Genomic DNA, 19,802 nt, shown 5'->3' on the forward strand with positions numbered 1-19,802 from the left:
AACTAAAGAAACACGAAGAGTTTTTTGAGGCGCATGTGGTGGGGCACCATAGATTACTTTGGGTTGTGTCTTATCTTATGGTGCCACACTGATTGCGTTTCAAACTAGGTCTTTCTTTCATCTCATCAAGGTCTTTGTTTCATTTCATCAACTTTAGGAGTCACAATTCTTGCTCTCTGTACTCAACTGGAGAAGACAGGTTTTGTCGAAATAACTATGTGAAAAACAGGTAAAATTATTTGCCCAGTTTATTCTCATCTTCCCTATGCATGAATATTATTGCTATATATTCCACGTTCCCTATTTAGTTATAGGCAGCTGGTAACAAACGTTTTGCGATGAAGACTCAAGACCCTTGTGTTGAGATAATAAACTAGGTGTTAAACCTGTCAGAAATTCAAAAAACCGCTGGTAAATGGTTGTAAAATTGTTTATCATATATCCGGATCCTTAGTTATAAGTAAATTATGAGTGCTCGCATGACTTACATTTTTCTAAACTATTTTGTGAAGGTGATTTCTAATATATCTCCTCTGTTCTCTGGCAGGGTAAGTATTGATTCATTTATTATTATATAATTTTTTTTCTGACAGGATTATTTATTATATAAATTACATCAGTAGTTGCATTATGAAGCAACATTAAAATTACAAATGAAGTTTCACTTTTGCTCAACTTTCAGCTGTTCTTCCAACCTACCATGGAACAATTAGCTTAAATGCCGGATCAGCTTGCAGCTTCGGTTTCACAATTTTCAATCATGGCTCTAATTTTTATTTGGAAATAATTGAAGTTCTGAAACTAAAACCAGTTCTTGCATTTTTCCATGTTGAGTAATTCTCCCTTTATAGTGTTCTTCTACTAAATTCATAGCCATCATTCTGTTGGTGACACTAACATTTGAACCCGGATTTACTTCAGCTCCCTGTGGGGAACATTTTTCTTGTTGTGCCTGAAAATCGAGTGTATGTAAATGATGACTGAACATTTGTTTTTTTCTGATTTGATACTGACATAATCTGTATAGTTCATAACATATTTGTAGGCTAAACTTAATGAAGTCCTAAATTATTTCTATAATTGAAGTGGCCAAAAGTTTTAAAAATGGTACCTTCGGATTATGCATAAGAGGACTAGATTGAAGAACGACGAGAAATTCATTAACAGCCCTCACCCACCTGAGAATAAACAGCATGTGAGAACATAACGAGGCAGTGGCACTATTAAAAGTTCCATTGCGATAACATCGTAAATGGTCAAATGCTGAGCTCAAAGGATGTTAGAATTGAGAAGAGTACGGAATTGCCACTCGAATTTATACTAGTATATTTTCTCAAAATGCTCGTCATTAATCGATAATACTGTCAGATGGAGTGGAACGATAAGAGAATTATCGAAGAGTACCACAAGCTGGATGCTGTTACTCCTTCGAAGTAACCCAGATGCCCCCCATGTTTGGTTGTAGCCAGAACAACATTTTTATTTGCTCTGTAAAGGTAGGTGTATATTAGTTAGTATGAGATTACCTACTGAATTTTGATGAAGTCATGGGTATGTGTATATAGGATTTGGGTTGAGCAGGCTTTTACCTGCATTCGTCCCAAGGTATGGCCTCAGCAGTACAAACTGGATCATCCAAAGCACTTATACAAAGTAGCGGGACTGATATATCTTTCACATTAGAAGCACAGCTAGACCACCTGTAGTAAGTGTCCACGGTCTTAAAGAGAGAAGACGTTAGTCGAGAGAGCATAGAGAACAACGTAATTGCGCTTGTGAGCTTGTGCACGTGTCTGTGTATAAGAAAGATAGAGGGGATCTTGATACCTCGATATTGTCGACAGCGCAGGTGGAATGCTCATCAAAATGACGAATAATACGTGACTGTAAAGGCACAAGGGATTGAGCAAACACACAAGTTAAGGGGGAGGAGGAGTACAGTATGTATGCAGAATTAAAAGAAACGAGAACTGGAATCTGCTGCTATGTAGTAGTAGTATAATTTAAGTTGCAGGAAACACAGATTGCACACAAATCATAACTTCTTCCTATTTTCAACATGACAGAATTATTTTGTCCAAGTATATAATATTATGGTAATTGTATTGCGCATTCTTGTTATAAATACAACATCTTGACAATGATGCATCACGCTGGATTTTACTGCAATAGTTCATAATCATTGATGCCAGTGAGATTGTATGTTTAAAGTACCCAAGAAACCTAGTTACTTTACAACCATACTGAAACAAATGTGGCTTTATATTAATAATGATTAATAATCAGTTCCAGAGAAGATGTCAACCTGCATGATGCCTTCCCAATTAGCATGTTTAGTGAAGTGGGCTTCATGTCTACAGCAAAAAATTAGTGTTAGATTAAGTTTTATGGGTCAAGCTTAATGTTGCATTACATTGTAATGGAAATGATGAGCCACAGATAAAGAAGAGTGAGATGTAAGATTCATATAGTAAGGTGGTGCAGACATACAATCGTGCGTAACCCTTAAGACCAGCAGCAAGAACGCTGTCGTAAACCCTTTGCATAAGTTTCCGTCTTAAGAATCGAGCACCAATCTGAAAAAGGATAATAAGACCTAGTAAACCTCCAGGATAGAGCTTTATGAGACGAATGTAACATCTGATATATGATGAATCAGCAGCTACACTGGAAGATAAATTCTCAAAAAAAGTGTTGCACATGAGTAATCTTCTTCAACCACTACACTTGAACATTAAAGTTTTCTAAAAAACACAAATTTCTAACCAGAAGGTCCCAGGGGGCACATATAACAGCAGCACCAGCAACGGGACAGTTAGCCCCATCTTCTCCAAGATACTTTCCCTGAAGGAAACAAAAAGCATCTCATAGCATATTTGTTAAGTCTGAGTTGCAATCACTAATAAAAAATCTCACTTATAACTCAACATACCACAATGTTAGCGCCTATGCTAGTTCCAACAAGAAATACTGGAGCCATGGGATATTTTTCGACTAGATAGTTTACGACGTCTCGTACATCCCTGGTCTTTCCAGCGTTATAGCAGTAACTAGACTGCACAAAAAATAAAATGGCATCAATGGGAAAGATTAGCTGGTGCTTCTTAAATTATTACATTTCAGATCATGCAAAACAGAGAATGTCGATTTAGCAAAAAAACAAAATAGAAAAAAAGAGAGAATATCTAGGAGACCAAATTATCAATGTTTTCCCCAAGCCAAGGACAATAAATATTTGGAAGTTGTAACTAAGCATTTAGATTTTAGAAGCACTTACGGTGAACGGGACGCCACCCATTCCTCGGTGATTGCATACCACAACATTCTTTCCACACTTTGCAGTATTATATGACATAGATTTTACATACTGCAATGCATTTCACAAAAACAAAAGCATCATATTAGCCTTCTCTACCACAAAATAAACGGCTAAACAATCTCAAAGACCTAGTAGTTAAACATGTTAATTGCAAATGGCTATGGAAGGAAGCTAAAGCTTCTAGTTAATAGATGAAACATAGTAAAATTAGACACCACTTGTAAATCTAATACTTGTTCATATGCTGATTTCAATTGCATAGCTTACAGCAGCAGAAGAATCACTTGTTAGTCCAGGAACCACAACCACAATTGGAGTCGTTTCATTCTTCACATCTGCAGTTTGTGTGTCCCCTGAACTTCCTTGTACTGCATATGAAAAATATAAAATTGCATTAGTACATTCATATTGTTGTGTCAAATATCTTTCGTCTCCTCACATGTTCTTCTTTATTTTTAATTGCCCAAAATATTATGTACAAATAAGAATAACATTACTATGATGATATTTCTGAAGTAAGCTTATTTCCCAAACAAGAGCAATATTCAAAAGTTGAAAGAAAGGGAGCTACACTAATTACATAAGTTGCATGCACCATCAAAAAATTTAGTGTAAGAGTGCAGTTATTTTGGTCTTGACTTGTAGGTTGGGATGGAAAACAGTTCAATGTAGATGCTATATTGACGTACTTTACAATTAACTCAAAGCAACCGATGAAAATGTGAGTTGAGCGGGCCAAAACTAATGTGTATGCCTACCATCTGAACTCCTCAGCCAGTCGAGAGCAAAAGTTCCACCATCCGATGAATGAAATATTTCTCTGCAATATCGCACAGATGTTCTTGTTAGAAATAATCTTTAAGTTCTGTTATCTTCCCCGAGGCATCTAAAGTGATGTATGCCAAATTCTCTACTTGGCCTTTGTGCTTAAATTAATACTCCAACTTTAAATCATTACAAATTAGGAAAACATTCTGCATCAGATATAGCTAAACTATCATTATAATTTGAAGTACAAGAAATGTGAAAACTTCCAAGTAAACAACATTAAACAACTTCAGCAGTAAACTAAATGGCCTAATTTATATACATAATAATTGGTTGAATCTTTACCTCGTGTAGGTAAAAGCAGGGGGGCTTCCTATATTTTCCAAAAGAATTGTTTGTAAGTGCGGACTTGCAAGCCATGGTGTTGAAGAGTACCTGTACAATCAAGAATCATCAAACCGAATGTATGTGTAGAGACTTGCAGAGAGAGATAATTAGCAAAAAAAAATAAAAATAGCAAAGAAAGACTTGCAGAGAGTTTGTTATTAAGATACCATATGAACACTGATGTAAAGTAATATTGACAACCCAAAGTTTTACTACAGATTCCTCAACCTACAACATTTACTATAACAAATCCACAAGATTCACTAGACATACCAATATTATCGATAATAGGTTGTGAATGTAACTTCATGTTACAGAAATATATGATTTACCAAGAGTACAGATACGAGAGTTTCTACGTGAAAACAAGTGTGCATACATCTGTCATACCTTCCATGAAGAAGCCTACATTTGGAGACAACAGCTTGATAAAGCTGGGAACCCGTATGATAAGTAAGTTTGACAGGACTTCCTCCATACAAAAAATCCTCAACAAAATGGAACTCCAAGAAATTGTACAAGAAAACAATCAACACACATAATGATCCCAACACATAATGTGATATGGGTATCATGGTGACGGCCTTAAACAGGAGTTTGTAGCCATTAATAGGCGAAACTTCAATGGATGCCGCGCAAACATCCATTGAAAACAAACCCAAATGAGGAAGAAAATAATCAAAATTTTGGGTTGGTGCTGAAGTAAGGAAAAGGAGGGTGTCTTGATGGAGTTGTATATACTGACAGTGGCATTGCAACAAGACAACCAAAATGATCAATATTTCTTGCATTACACACGTGGGCAGTTGTAGTTTTTTTTTTAAGATTGAAGAAAGAAAATGCATTTGGCATTATAAAAATAAGAGAGAGTCAAGTGTGGCGAGCTGCTCAGTGAGGCGGCTGGCGGGCGCTTGAGTTAGTGGACTAGGGCGAACTCTCAAGTCCAAGCTCATAGGAGGATCAAACTAAATTCCTCGTCACATGTACAGAATTTCGTATTTGGGTGCCCTATATATTTGGTTGTTTTGTTTTTTATTGTTCAATTCATGTAACCATTTTGTTTGGTGTTTCATGCTTGTTCATTTTTCAGCTGTAGACCTGTTGCACTGGTCAGACTGTTTTCCGTTATCTATGTATTTTAATGCAATTGACTAGTTAGTGACTCGTGATAAAATGCTGCATCTTCGTATTTATGATGGAGTGATTAATCATCAAGTCACCGCATGAATAGTTGCCTAGTTGGTGAAGTAACTGACAACTTCTCAGAAACATGGCTTACAACATTACAGTTTAGACAATATTCACCTTGTCAAAGAATAGGAGGGTTCGAGGGTGTGTGAGTGTGTTTTAGTAGAAAAAAGAAAAGAAAAGAAAAAAGGAGACTTTCACTTCTCCATCAATTAAGCAACAATGATTGTCGGTTTAACAGTGAAGTAACACAACAAAAGACAATTTCCAGCATGCCAACTTCCCCTAAATTACAGAAAAATTATGTAACACATCTACTTCACTATCTAGCAGGTTGCAGCTTCTTTTCTGTGTCTAATTTAACTAGGAAGCTCAGGCTGTTCACCAAGTTATATTCTTTCATGTATCTTCTGGTTTCCGCTGCAAGGATACTTCGCTTATGTGGGTAAGCTACCACATCCACTGCAGCCATTATTCCATTGGTTATACTATCATATGTACTCTCACCAAATTAGGGTTCCTGGGAGTAATTTTGTACCTGCATATGAGTAGAGTGACAATATTTTAAAGAGAAAATCAGTGATCTGCAACATAAAATATCTTTCTGCAAGTTGTCAGAATTACGTTTAAAATTGACTGAACAGAAATTAACGAATAATTTAAATTTCTTTGAGCTAAGCTAATTGGTTCCGGAGTTTGTTGCTTTATGCTGGATAGTTTTAAAGCAAAAACTCTACGACATTCCTAAAATACTTTTACTATCGAAATAGCTTTCACAAACTAAAAGTTCGAACATAACACCTTTTGTTTTTGGATAAGAGGACTAGAATGAAGAACACCAAAGAACTCATTAACTGTTCTCACCCACCTGAAAAAGAAGCAGCAAGATTACCCTTTAGGACTGGCTATTAAATAAGTTTCAATGTGTTATAATGCTTATGTGAACATAACCTAGGGATACAACATGCATAATGCTAGAAAACAAAATTATGACGGTGACTACCTAGTTCCTTCCTATATGAAACAGTCTAAACCATTTTTATTTTGTAATAATATAGAACAATAGTATTGCTACTGCAGCTGTCCCTAAACTGACAAGGGAAATAAGATTTTCGAGGCAGAAGAAGTGATCCCCATCCCTTGACATAGCTCATTTATTTTTAAATGGAGCTATAAGGACACAATACCTTAGGGAAATCTAGATGTGTGTGAGTGAGGCAGGAGTTTTGGAAATAGGACGCACTCATGATATTTCAAGCTAAAATTTCCTGTTAGGGTCTACAGTTATATGTTCTCAGGTTCTCTAGTAAGATTAAGTTCTTGGGATTTACGAAAGAATTAAAGGTCTTACAGTAATCTCACGGCTAAAGAAATATTAGGGATTCAAGCATGTCTTTATCTTTCTTAAGTAGTTTGGGGAGTCCAAATTTAAGGGATATTACAAATGGTACCCAACGTAATAAAAAGGCTTTGTAGCCTAGAAGATACCCCCTTTGTAACAAGAGGTAAGTGTTTGAATCTTGGTGGACACGAATTTGTGTGTGAGTATTTTAGTTTCTTGTAATTGACCTCACCCAAGAAAAACGTAACTGGATAGCTCAAACGGTAGGTAATATGCAGTCTTGCAGTGAGACTATATATCTTACATTAACATCAGTAATACCACTGAAGACAGGATACTCAGAGCTAAATGAAGACTAGTTTTTCCTAGAGCCCAGAAATTTGATTGAGAATTTCCAAATACAGTCGGAGTGGAAGACTAAGAAAATATTATACCACAAGCTGGATGCCGTTACTCCTTCAAAATAACCCAGATGTCCACCATGTTTTGTTGTAGCCAAAACAACATTTTTATTTGCTCTGGGGAAGGTAGCTTTATCAGTACTACATCAGTTACTGGATTATAACAGTATTTGGAATAGAGCAGTCAGAGAATATAATTATATAAGTATAGGAGCTTTACCTGCATTCATCCCAAGGTATAGCTTCTGCAGTACAAACTGGATCATCCATAGAACTTATACAAAGTAGTGGCACTGATACGTCTTTCACATAAGAAGCACAGCTAGACCACCTGTAGTATGTGTCCACAGTCTTAAGGAGATAAAATGTTATCATGGGAGCAGGAAAAAGAACGAGACTGTGTGTGTTTGGGCCTATTCCAGCAGTGTTGTTCACAATATGTGTGTTTTTATGCGTAAGAGTGAACGAAAGATAATTGGATATATAAATGTATATAAAGAGAGAAATGGAGGAGCTTAATACCTCAATTGCGTCAACAGCGCAGGTGGCACTCATATCAAATTCCCGAAGAATACGTGACTGTATAAGCACAAGGAGTGAATGAACGCAAAGCTCTAGTCAGAACAGAATTTACTAAAGCATTTGTTATTTGAAGGTTTATCTAGTTTATCGTATCGGATTAAGAAAAAGAGAAGTAACTTTAGACAAAAAGAGAGATCGTAACTACATGTTGTATTTAGGAAACTTGATGTCAGTATTACAAAAACATGTCCTCAGAATGTCTGCTGAACTAATGGAGGTTATCGGGACAAGATTCAACACATTAAACAGGCTCCATTTCAAGGGGTAATACTACTACAGTAGTGATTGTAAGAGTAAAAGTGAAATAAGTTAAGTCAACAGAAAACTTAAAAGCCAAGACAACATGACTTGTGCACACAAAAATTTGAACTACAATCAAACAACAATTAAGTAGTATTAAGTATAATATAACAGAGATTTTGCATTACAAAATTGATTGTGGAATCAATAAGTTTTCCTGTCCTAAATAAAGGTACATCACCATTGAATTTTCTTAAGGATGCGAGTCGTGCAACTACAGCTAATATATTATGCCAAGTAACTTGCTAACTTTACAACCTTTACTAAAAAAACAACATAAATTCAAAATTACAAGATGAACAAACCTTTAAGATGCCTTCCCAATCAGCATATTTAACGTAGTTGGCCTTATTTCTGCAGTAAGCAACAGTTTACTGATTTAGCTAAGTACCACCAGCTACATATTACATGAAATCACGTAACTGAAATAGTGGGAGTAAAACAACTAGAAATCAACCTTGAAAAATATAGTTTGAATATCTAAAAAGGCCACAATAAACAAATTATATATTTGTATGGTGTTTAGATTCCACCGACTTACAATTGTGCATAATCCTTTAAACCAAAAGCAAGAGCTCTGTCGTACACCCTTTGGACAAGTCTCCGTCCTAAGAATCTGGAACATATCTGTGGAAGAGGTAGTAAATGTATTTAATCAATAAGCATATATTATATAAGTCACACCTGATGCGAGAAATGTACTTTTGCTACACTCAATGAGCAACTAAAATAGGGATGCTCGGATAGGTTCTGATATTAACCAGGCAACTTAATCTATTAAACCACCAATTCTAAAACAATTGCTTCAGGTTTACGAATCGATCTCCAGTAATAAACTTAAGATACTGAAACACATGCATGTTTAATCGTCTATCTTTAGGGTATAGACTAGATAGTACATGTCCAAATATTCCTCTCATTAAGAATGACTTTTGTACATACTAGTATACTACAGTCAGACTCATTGACCTTGTTAAACTTTAACTTTTTAGTAGGAGACTATATAACAAAAACCAGAACGGATAACAAATGTATTAAACATCTCCCATCAGTGAAGCACTGAGGCTTGACCAACAGCAAATATGACTAACAAAGAGATATATCAGTATGAGTTGCATGAATCCTTTCCACTTAATTTGACATGTTTTAAGTAAATGTCTTTTTCCTATATAATAACACTTCATGGTTGAAACATTTCTCTATGATCCATTTATGCTAAATGACTAACCAAAAGGTCCCATGGACCGCATATGACAGCAGCACCAGCAACTTGACATTTATCCCCATCTTCACCAAGATATTTTCCCTGATAGTAAGAATTTCAATACATACATATATGTCAATATATTAAAATGAATGACTTACAAAGATTGATTAAGATCAAGAGAAAAGATATAACACACTAGCTTTAAACTTATGTCGTTTTGCAAGGTTGGAGCTTTAATTTATATCTAACAACAATTTGAAACACAGACACATTTGGTAGCGGAGATGACATTGTTGGCTATTCCATGGATAAAGTTGGAGGACGTCCAGGTAGTGAGCTTTTGAGAAATGTTTACTACCATGTAAGAAACTGAATTTATAGTAAGAGCTTTTATGCACAAAATAATGCAGTAGCAGTAATTTTAACAAATTTTGTAGTTAAAGAGTTGGAGGCATGTTTTAGCAAAAAAAAAAAAAAAAGAGTTGGAGGCATGTTACCTTTCTAAATCTTAAGAAATGTATCGTTATATAAAAAGCATCATAAGCATAATTGAATCTGATGCTACATTTATATAGAAATCTTGCAAATTTCATACATTTTATAAGTAGAATATTGCAAAACATAATATGTTTGCAACATCAACATGAATCTGCAAATTAAACATGTTCTGTAGAACAATATATTTTGCAATATTTTACTTGAAAAATATATGGAATTTGCAAGATTATCATTAAAATAATGCTATTTGCAGAACATGATTCGCAAAATAATATATTTGCAATATTTTTTACGTGATATATTAATTGAAGAACACATATGGACTCCAGGACTCCAATAAAATAGTTGACTCCATAGAACTTTATAATATATATATGTATATATATATATGATGTATATACACTAAGTAATAGAAGTAGATCAATGAATATACCACAATGTTGGCACCAATACTAGTTCCAACAAGAAATTTGGGAGCCATGGGATAACAGCCAACTAGATAGTTAACGACGTCCCTTAAATCCTTCGTCTTTCCAGCATTGTAAAAGTACCTAGACTGCCAAAAAAACAGGGATCGTTACAATGGGTGCATGATAAGCACAAGCATAATCACCTTTAGCAATTTCCTTTGACAAATAATAAAAATTGAAGCCATGAACATTCTCTTGCTAGAGACATTTAGCATGTTACAAACGTGCCATACTAATCAAGGAACTAAATTCAACCCAATATATACATGAAATGATGATAGGATGTTATTCAATTATATTTCATGCCATAAAAAAAAAAACTTCCACTAAATCCAAATAGTCAAATATTTTTTTTTTGAAGATAAAGAAAGAACAAGGCCTCTCTCTCTCTTTTCCTCTAATGTTATTCAGTTATATTTTATATAATAAAGAAGAGACTTCCACTAAAGCCGAATAGTATTTCTCATAGAAGTAATTTGAAAATAGAGAAAGAAACAACAAGGCCTCTCTCGCCTCCCCCCCCCCTCTCCATCTCTCTCAACTACGTGGCTTCCACTTTCTCCAGGTTGCCTAGTGAATGATATTTAATCTTTATAACTAAGATTGAGAACAACTATATATTCGTTACAAAATTATGTGAAGCACTCACACTGAATGAAATACCACCCATTCCTCGGTGATTGCACACCACAACGTTCCATCCTTGTTTAGCCGAATCAAGTGAAAGAGACTTTACGTACTGCAAAACATTTCACAAGAAAACCAGTTTAACTTTGTCTACAGAAGACATGTAAACATACAAAATTCTGTTATAAATATAAATTTCCTAATTCATTTCACTGAAAGGAAGACAACTACATTATTTACCCACTGAAAACCTAATTTTTGAGACAGCACCACAAATTTATATGCGCGCGCACATACACACATATTTAGTTAAGAGTTAAAGGATGTTAGAAGTCATGCTAAGTAGTAAGACCAGGTTTAACATTTGCATGTAGTGATGACTTCGTTAAATATAAACATGTATCGTAATAATCTGTATAGCAGTACAAAAATCACTTACTGATCCAGTTATACTTGTGAACAGACTGTAGTTGTATTACTTACTGGAGCAGAGGAATCGCTCGTTAGTCCAGGAACCACTATCACAATCGGTGTTGAACTGTTCTTTGGAATTGCACTATTCTTGTTTGCAGAACTTCCAAGTACTGCAAACAGAAAGAAAACTTAATTAAGTACACCCAATTATCGTATCAATTTCTTAATATTCCTATCCTGGGAGAAGACCAGCGATAGGAATATATAGGAACTCAAAACCTTTGATGAAAACAGCGTTAAGAAAGTCTGTTCAAAATGTGGGACATTTATAAAAGTGTAAGGGAAGTAAAAGCATGTAATTTCTGTGAGAGTGGAAGGTGAAAGACCCGGTTGTCTCAGTCAATCGAATTTTGGACATATGGTCAACATATGAACAGTGTGATCATTTCTATATACATACACAAAAATATAAAAGTTTCTTTGCTTTTCTGTAACACAGTTGTAGACCTCTATTGTGGCTGAGTGTAACGCAGTTGCAATGGACTTATCTTTAACTGAACAATGTAGAAAATTAAATAACATTCAGTGTATTGGTTAACATTGAATTTCATATTTAATATAGGATTTTTAATGTCCAGACCATCCTAATCAAATAATTTCCCCCACCCTCCCCCACTCGTTCGTTCACTTATTTTTTCTGCTTCTAACATTCCTTTAACATTGGTGCATGTGTCTCAGTACAAATCTATTTTATGCAACATGTTCCTCAAATCATATAATTGTGCAGCTTGACAAACATCACGAATCAAAGCACATGAAAAAAATACAATAACAAAGGAAAAAAAATCTTACTCGGAATTGCTTAGGCCTCGTTGTTCACTGCTTATACACTTCAATCTCTTAGGGTGATATTGTCTAGTGCTGGTTTTCCAACATAATAGATTTCTGCTCAGTTTCTTGATTTCAGAGCTAGATTTATTTTTCACATCGTTAGACTCTTTTAAGTTTCTTCCCCAGTCTCCATAAATATGATCATGACAATAATTAGCTAACAAAAAAGGAACAGAAATCCCTTCAATTTGTCTATTAGGTTTTACGTTGCTCAGACAGGATACAACTTTCACGTCATCTTTCCGGTAAAGTTTGACTCAAAATATTTATTTCTTCTATTACTCAAACTAGGTGTAACTGTTATAAACATTTTTCTGATAAAGTTTGTCCCTTATCTTTTGCGGTCTACTCAGGGAAAATAATACAATGAGAAGTTGATGGTTCTAGTATTCCCTTGGTTTTTATAGATTTTCTTGACAATTTGGATATAATTGTCTGGAAAACCTATTCTCAAACAAATATTGGGACAAAGACTCTGCTTCTGCTACACTATCTCTACATCAGATTTTCACTAATTTTGGTTCTTGTGATTCTTTTCAGTTAAGCTGTATGATGTGACCTTTATTCTACCAACAAGCTTGATCACAGTAATGTAGATATTCCTACTACTCTGGATAAGGGGCTTTATTATGTACCTCAAGTACCATTCCCAATGTTGACTTATTACTTATTAGATCTGTTCTCTAGTTCGTAATAGTACTACTAGTATTGAGTATCAAAAGAACCTATTAGATAGTTTCAAAAAAAATAAAAAAGAACCTATTAGATCAATTACAAAGTACTAGCATCTTGCCAACAAAGGGTTGGTGCAGTGGTTGAGCTCTTGTCCTCCTTGCGGGAGGTCAAGAGTTCGAGACTTGGCGTGTGCGCGTGTAATCATTTAGCAAAAAAAAAAAAGAGTACTAGCCTCTAGATAAAGAATGGCACATACTTTAGCATTTTCTCATTTGTTCAGAGAAAACTTCATCTGACTGAAAGTAGTGAAAACATGAAGATAGATAACATGCAGACTCGCAGTAAGAGCAGGGTCCATTCTGCCCTCCAGTGTGTTTCAAATTAATATGTATAAATTTATATATAAGATATAAGATAGAGAAAAAAAGTAACATATGATTTGGATGGGGGCTGCTTGCTTTGAGTTGGAAAGATAATCTGTAAAAAAAAAAATTTTGTCTCGCACTTTGGTTTAGCTTGCAATGGCAGTATATTAAGGGGAGAACTTTAGCAGAACTAGAGTGGTACCAGTAATTTTAGTTTTTCATATGCAGATGACAAGTAACTTCTTCTGTATTTTGACTAATATCAGTGTTTTTTAGATTATAATAAGTAACTTTGTTTTAAAATTAGCAGTTAGTATAAATTTTTAAATTTGGTTGTTCTCACACAGTCAGACAGACTCGTCCAATATATTACCAATAAATATTTCCTCTAGTAGCCAAGAGGAACTATATTTGAAACATCATCTATTGTGTACATAGATGAGATTTCTGGCAACTCGAATATTTTATGTTTATATATTATGTCAAATTCAATGAGGTTTGACTTCAATCAATCTGCTTACTTCCTTTGTACACACACCCAAAACACTATAGATAAGCTTGGATAAATCCAAATGACTATTGTTCTTCATCATTTCTTCTTGCATCGATACATTGGATATATAAATCTGTCTGTGGATATTTTTTTAACATTTCCTATAAGCAGGAAAGACAAAAAGATGAAGAGAGAAAGAATGCTTAGATACAGGGAAGAGGTCAAACAGCAGAACATGCAAGGACATAATTATGAATAGTTTGAAATGAAAAAACTATATGCATTTTGCCTGTAATTTAACCACCAAATTTCTATGCAAATAACTCAGAGCACATGTAGAATACATGGTACTTTAAAGTGAGGAAACCAAAGTTTATGTCATACCATCTGAACTCAGTAGCCAATCTAAAGCAAAACTTCCCCCATCAGATGCATGAAATATTTCTCTGGAACAAAAAAACACATGGTTATTAACATCAAGAAATTTGAAGATCTATCTTATTATTTACAGTGACTGCTTTTAGTGTCTATTCATACATTTCATTTCAGAAGTTCCACACAACATCAACTTCTGACTTATAAAATAGTATTCTACATCCAAGATTGGAGACCCTAACCGTAATTTTACAGTCAATAATTGCCAAACTGGCAGATATATAATACCAACCAGCTTATTATTTATGACATGATTTTGTAATGTTAATCGAAGTTTATGGCATGAAGTACCTTCTGTAGCTGAAAGCAGGAGGGTTACATGCATATGGCAAAAGAATTGTTTGCAAGTGTGGACTAGCAAGCCATGGTGTTGCAGAGTACCTATCCAGTGAAGAACCAATGTCGCGAAATAAACTCAATCAGTTGATGATGTTAAAGATATAATAATATGATCCAAATAAGCCTCCTCCCAACACCTTGAGGTTTAAGGAGGGCTGGTTACCTAAAAGTTGGACAAGCCTATTCACAAAAACTTACTTACAGAGTTATACTAAGTCCAATTCATGAGTAAATACTCCTTTTTGTAGTTCTATTGAGAACCTATTACCTTTGTATATTGTTCAGATCTTAATTTGTTTATAATTTATATTATAACATGCAAGTATGAAATACAAATTAACTCCTGACATGATTCATGTGGTCACTTAAATTACTCCAGTGTCAATTATAATCTTTGATTTGCTTATAAGAGAAAAGAAGTTAATTTTATATGAACAATTGTACATCCTCAATCCTATACGAAGTTATTGTACAGCTTTTAAGGAGAAACGGAAATTAATTTCAAAAACAATGATAAATAGTACAATACATTATTTTACTTTGCATAACATGTGTAATAAACAATTGTGAGTCTATACTTTCATGTAGCAAATATGTACAATTATACAAGAACCTCACTCCTTGCAAGATAAATTAATTCGATACTTTATTCATTCATTCGTTTGCAAAAAATAACTTATACAACAATTATTCAGACATGGTAATTAATCTTACAACAGCTACTTAAAACATATGCTTAGCAGCCTACACAGAGTCCTCAGAAATTTCAAATTTGAGCAAAACAAATGTCATTATCTGTTTAATTAGAAACCTAAACACTGTTGTAAGGAGTACAGGTTATTCACCCCGCCCCTCCTCTAGTCCTAGTGGATAATGTCAATACATATAGCAATAAGAAAAAAATATAAAAAATTTTTTGGCTTGGTTCAAACGAAAATGAATTTATATTGGGAAACTTGAGGAACTGATATATTATGTACTTTAATCTATTATCTACAATGTTTTATATTAAAAATGTTACTTAAATCTCAGTCAGAGCAACCATTATTTTTTTACACAGTCTTTTTCTTACTTGGTTAAAGCAAGTTCATTTTCGCAGACCAATTTTAAAGAAAAAGAATTGTGTTCTTCCAGTTCTTCAACTAAAGTGGCTCCCTTGGCTCAACTAATTTTTTTGTCAAGACCAATATTGAAATATTGAAATAAGACTTAATTGCAGTTTGATGGCCTCAATTATTATTAGTTAAATTATTTTTAAATAATAATGAATAATTAAATGTCAATATATATAAAAAAGAGTCATTTTCTTGCAAAATAATTAATAGTTAAGGCATCAAAGTGCAATAATTAAAATTGAAAAGTTAATCTATTAACATTATTTAAAAAAAATCGACGGAATGCAATAATTTGTTAAAAAATAATAGTCAAGTAACTGAAGTAGCAATAATTATAAAAAAATCATTTTTGTGTAAAACAATAATAACTGAGGATATCAAACTTCAATTAAGTCTTGAAATAACAACCATAACATAATATCACAGTAAACAAACTGAAGCTACTCATTCCAATTGTACTAAGAACCACGTACACATAAAAAAAAATACAAATAAATAAAATTATGGTCACTCATGTCATGTTGTACATAATATAATTACATTCCCACATGTTAAAAAACATAACAATAAAATAGGAAAAAATATATATAATTGACTGATATTTGGTTACCTGCCGTGGAGAAGCTTACACTTGGAGATAACAGCATGATGAAGCTCCGAACCCGGAAGATAAGTAAGTTTGACCCGACAGCCGCCATTAAAAAAATGATGAAGAAAATGAAACTCCAAGAAATAGTACAAAAATATAATCAAAACACAAGATAATCCCAGTACATAATGTGAAATGGGTATCATTGCAAGGGCCTTAAGAAGGAGTTTGTAGCCATTAATTGGGGAACAGACCTCCATTGAACCTGAATGAAGAAGATGAAGATATTTGTTTTGTGTTGTGCTGTGGGAGCTTTAAGGGAATGTTTGGTCTGTTTCACAGAACACCACTTTAGACTTATAACTGTCTTTTTAAAAAACGTGATGTTCAAGTAGGTTCAGAGAATCTACTCACTTCAGTTAGGTTGACGATAGATGAGACGGCTAGAGAGAGAAATATTTTTAAACCGTAAAATTTTATCAAATTATTATAATTTTTTTATTAAAATAGGGTTGAATATTAAATAGATGATTCACTCTGATCAAATTATCCAACTGTACTAACTACAAATTTGTCGACATAATCACTCTTCAATTTAAAATGATCATTTTATCAGAATCAAAGACAATTTAAATCGATATTAACCTACAACATTAACGTATCCCGTAGCATATGATATGATTATGACCACGTCGTGCTACCTGTGATTTGTTACATCTAATATGAATGTTAAGTAACAAAATCAAATATAAGACATGTCACGAAGATGAAAGAAGATTTTTTTTTTCAATTTACCCAAATCTGTATTCCATTAATTAAAATTATTTTTGATTAGATTGTTAAAAATTATAGTATCTGAGAATCGTTTAAATCTTGTTTAATCTTGTTTTTCATCTGAATGTTATGAAACCTGTTGACATATACTTTCAGATTCTGATAATGTTTAGAAGGCTTATGCTTTCAGATTTGATAATGATTAGAAGTTACACCTTTAACAAATTTAAACATCATTAATAAATTACTCCTTCGTCCTCAATTAGTAATTATGATTTTGACACGCAATTTAATATGTCTTGACTGTAAATTTTTATTAATTATTTTTCAAATTTTTTTAAATTTTCTTCAAAAAAAGAAAATTTAAAAAATAATCAACGAATAAAATACACGTAAAAGTTAAATATGATCACTAATTTGAAATGGAGGAAGTACTAAGTTAGTAGTATTTGATAGTGTTGGGACATGGAGCACAAATAAAATGTAATAAGATGTACTTATAAGCCCAATAGAAGGCCCCGGATTTAATAATGTTAGGAAAGCCCTATAAATACATAAATACATTGTAACCTCTTACCTAAAAAGGGGTTGAATAATTAAAGAAAGAAGAGAAAAAAGGATCCATTGATGAGTTAATTTATTCTTCATTATTACTATTAATTATTATTGTGATTGATCATTACTTGCTTGATTATTACGAACTTAACATCTGGCGCTAGAAGGGGCTCTCTAATTACTTGATTATCCCATAAAGAGTTGCAAAATGAAAGAAGCACCAACAAATGACGGAGGGAAAAATCTGAAGGTGCGGATCAAGGACCCTCAGTTATTCATCCTCAGCGTTTATTCCCCTAACACAACTAAAAGTGGTAAAAAATGTCAAAAATGTCCAGCTATTTCCGAGTCAGTCAGTGGAGGTCGTAGTACTAAACGCAACACCAGACAAAGGGTCACGACAGCCTCAGGCAAAAAAGTCCTCTCAAGTGATATAAGGCTACATCTGGACAAAATACAACTTCTGCAGGCTAAATGAGAAGCGGAGTTAAGAGAGAGTGTTGCCGGTGACGAATAATGGACTTTACTCGAGTAAGAGTCCAAACGTCTACAAAGCCGTTTGGATAAATATAGAGAAATTTGACGACTTCAGCTCGATTTAGAACAGACCTCAACTCTAATTCTATATGAAAATGAAGTCACTGACCACCCTTATAAGGATGATAGCTTGTACGATGAAGACTATGATTACGAGGATTAGGCGTCCACCGAATCCACACGAGACCTCGTCACTACAAAACAAAAGACACGACCTCTAACGAGAACTCTCAACAAACAGAACACACTTAATCCTTAGATTCAGACGCAATATTACATCTACAAGAAGAAATGACAATTCTCCGAAAAAACATTATCAGCCAAAACAAATTCGGTCTAACTGGAGAAAGTCCACTTTCGAGAGCCATTGAGAACACAGTAATCGACAGAACCTTGAAAACCCCAGCACTTTACCATTTCGATGGACCAAAAGACCCATTGGCGTTTTCCAACACCTTTAATGGATGGATGGCCTTTTGCGGTCATTCTGAAATTGCACGATATCAATTCTTCTCCCTATGCCTCCAAGGAACAGTGCTTCAATGGTATAACAATCTTCATCCCTGGTCAATAGACTCTTGGGCAACCCTCAAGGCCAAATTTCAATCTCGCTTCTCCAGTAATTTCAAAGGAGGCAAAATAACAACTTCACTTATGACAATTCGACAAGGACATAATGAATCTCTACAAAAGTTTCTTGATCATTTTCGTGAAGGGGTGGTCCAGGTTCCAAACCTTGTGGAAGAGTTAGTTGTTAATTACCTCACCGTCAGTATTGTCAAACATCTCCATGCAACACTCCTAGAAGAATTCTTTGAGAAGGTTCCTTCTCATTACAAGAGGCATTTCAATTGGTGGAGTATAGAATGACACTCCAAGAAGCTGTGGGCAGCATTCAATCTCAGTTTAGAGAGCGAGGTTCTTGATCTTTTGGAAAGAGAGACAGGTCTTGGCAACCTCGCTCTCGCCAAGAGAAAGAGTTTACTAAAGTTAACACTGTGAAAGCAAATATTTTGGCCATTCTCAAAACAGAGCCAGATTACAGGCCACCACGCCCTATGAAACCTGGTCGACCCCCAAGTACTCAATATTGTGAATATCATGAAGATACTGGTCACATGACTAAACAATTCTATCAACTCAACAACTTGATCAAAAACAAAATCAAATGAGGATAATTCGTCCATTTCACAGAAAATACAACAGAAAATTCTCGTGAACGTCAACGTGATGATGAGCATTGATAGATGTTATCTTTGGAGGACACTCAGCTAGTAGATCCTCTAATAATGCTAAAAATCACACTTTAGGGAGGTATTGAACATCAATCTAGAAATTGCAAAAAAGCCAAAACGCAATCCATCTCTCGTTATAATATTCTCCGATGATGATTATCACATGTGACTATTGAAGGATCACCAAGATGTGTCAGAAGAAATTGATGATATCAGTATTTAGCTATCAGAGTTTGCCAATAGGCATTTGATATCAGAGTTTGACAAAGATGACGTCATCAATATTTATCATCAGT

General features: G+C 34.2%; 2 protein-coding genes and 1 long non-coding RNA gene across 4 annotated transcripts; 1 reads left to right on the forward strand and 2 right to left on the reverse strand.

The window, feature by feature from the left end:
- The first annotated feature begins 409 nt into the window (after window positions 1-409).
- LOC141712795 (uncharacterized) lies at window positions 410-819 on the forward strand. Its single transcript, XR_012571707.1, has 2 exons — window positions 410-548; window positions 683-819. It is a non-coding gene; the product is annotated as an uncharacterized LOC141712795 (long non-coding RNA).
- On the reverse strand, window positions 548-5,290 carry LOC141712792 (uncharacterized). The gene is made up of 14 exons (XM_074515863.1): window positions 4,865-5,290; window positions 4,433-4,522; window positions 4,078-4,139; window positions 3,587-3,687; window positions 3,278-3,367; window positions 2,933-3,055; window positions 2,767-2,844; window positions 2,491-2,576; window positions 2,306-2,354; window positions 1,828-1,884; window positions 1,590-1,720; window positions 1,405-1,488; window positions 1,112-1,178; window positions 548-952 (listed from the first exon to the last, which is right to left on the reverse strand). The coding sequence occupies exons 1-14, from the start codon at window positions 5,263-5,265 to the stop codon at window positions 767-769; spliced, it is 1,605 nt and encodes a 534-aa protein (XP_074371964.1). The 5' UTR covers window positions 5,266-5,290; the 3' UTR covers window positions 548-766.
- Window positions 5,291-5,839: 549 nt separating this feature from the next.
- Window positions 5,840-16,834, reverse strand: LOC141712793 (uncharacterized). 2 transcript variants are annotated; one of them, XM_074515864.1, is made up of 14 exons: window positions 16,427-16,829; window positions 14,654-14,743; window positions 14,312-14,373; window positions 11,573-11,673; window positions 11,112-11,201; window positions 10,426-10,548; window positions 9,516-9,593; window positions 8,829-8,914; window positions 8,593-8,641; window positions 7,928-7,984; window positions 7,626-7,756; window positions 7,439-7,522; window positions 6,464-6,530; window positions 5,840-6,200 (listed from the first exon to the last, which is right to left on the reverse strand). In XM_074515864.1, the coding sequence occupies exons 1-14, from the start codon at window positions 16,663-16,665 to the stop codon at window positions 6,174-6,176; spliced, it is 1,284 nt and encodes a 427-aa protein (XP_074371965.1). In that variant the 5' UTR covers window positions 16,666-16,829; the 3' UTR covers window positions 5,840-6,173. The 2 variants fall into 2 exon arrangements, with proteins under 2 accessions (XP_074371965.1, XP_074371966.1); XM_074515865.1 differs by lacking the exons at window positions 5,840-6,200; window positions 6,464-6,530; window positions 7,439-7,522 and having other exon boundaries at window positions 7,626-7,736; window positions 16,427-16,834.
- Window positions 16,835-19,802: the final 2,968 nt, after the last annotated feature.

This window comes from Apium graveolens, chromosome 3, assembly GCF_009905375.1.
Source record: "Apium graveolens cultivar Ventura chromosome 3, ASM990537v1, whole genome shotgun sequence".
In the NCBI taxonomy this organism is placed as follows: domain Eukaryota; kingdom Viridiplantae; phylum Streptophyta; class Magnoliopsida; order Apiales; family Apiaceae; genus Apium; species Apium graveolens.

Bases quoted from the DNA above. Each gene is read 5' to 3' on its own strand.
- LOC141712792 (XM_074515863.1), bottom strand. From the start codon at position 5,265: ATGCAAGAAATATTGATCATTTTGGTTGTCTTGTTGCAATGCCACTGT. The intron at 2,577-2,766 runs GTTAGAAATTTG...ATCCTTTTTCAG, and splicing joins GTGCCCCCTGGGACCTTCTG to ATTGGTGCTCGATTCTTAAG. The intron at 1,885-2,305 runs GTTGACATCTTC...GTGCCTTTACAG, and splicing joins ATTGGGAAGGCATCATGCAG to TCACGTATTATTCGTCATTT.
- LOC141712793 (XM_074515864.1), bottom strand. From the start codon at position 16,665: ATGGAGGTCTGTTCCCCAATTAATGGCTACAAACTCCTTCTTAAGGCC. The intron at 8,642-8,828 runs GTAAGTCGGTGG...TGCTTACTGCAG, and splicing joins TTAAAGGATTATGCACAATT to AAATAAGGCCAACTACGTTA. The intron at 7,757-7,927 runs GTATTAAGCTCC...TATCTCCTTAAG, and splicing joins GCGCTGTTGACGCAATTGAG to ACTGTGGACACATACTACAG.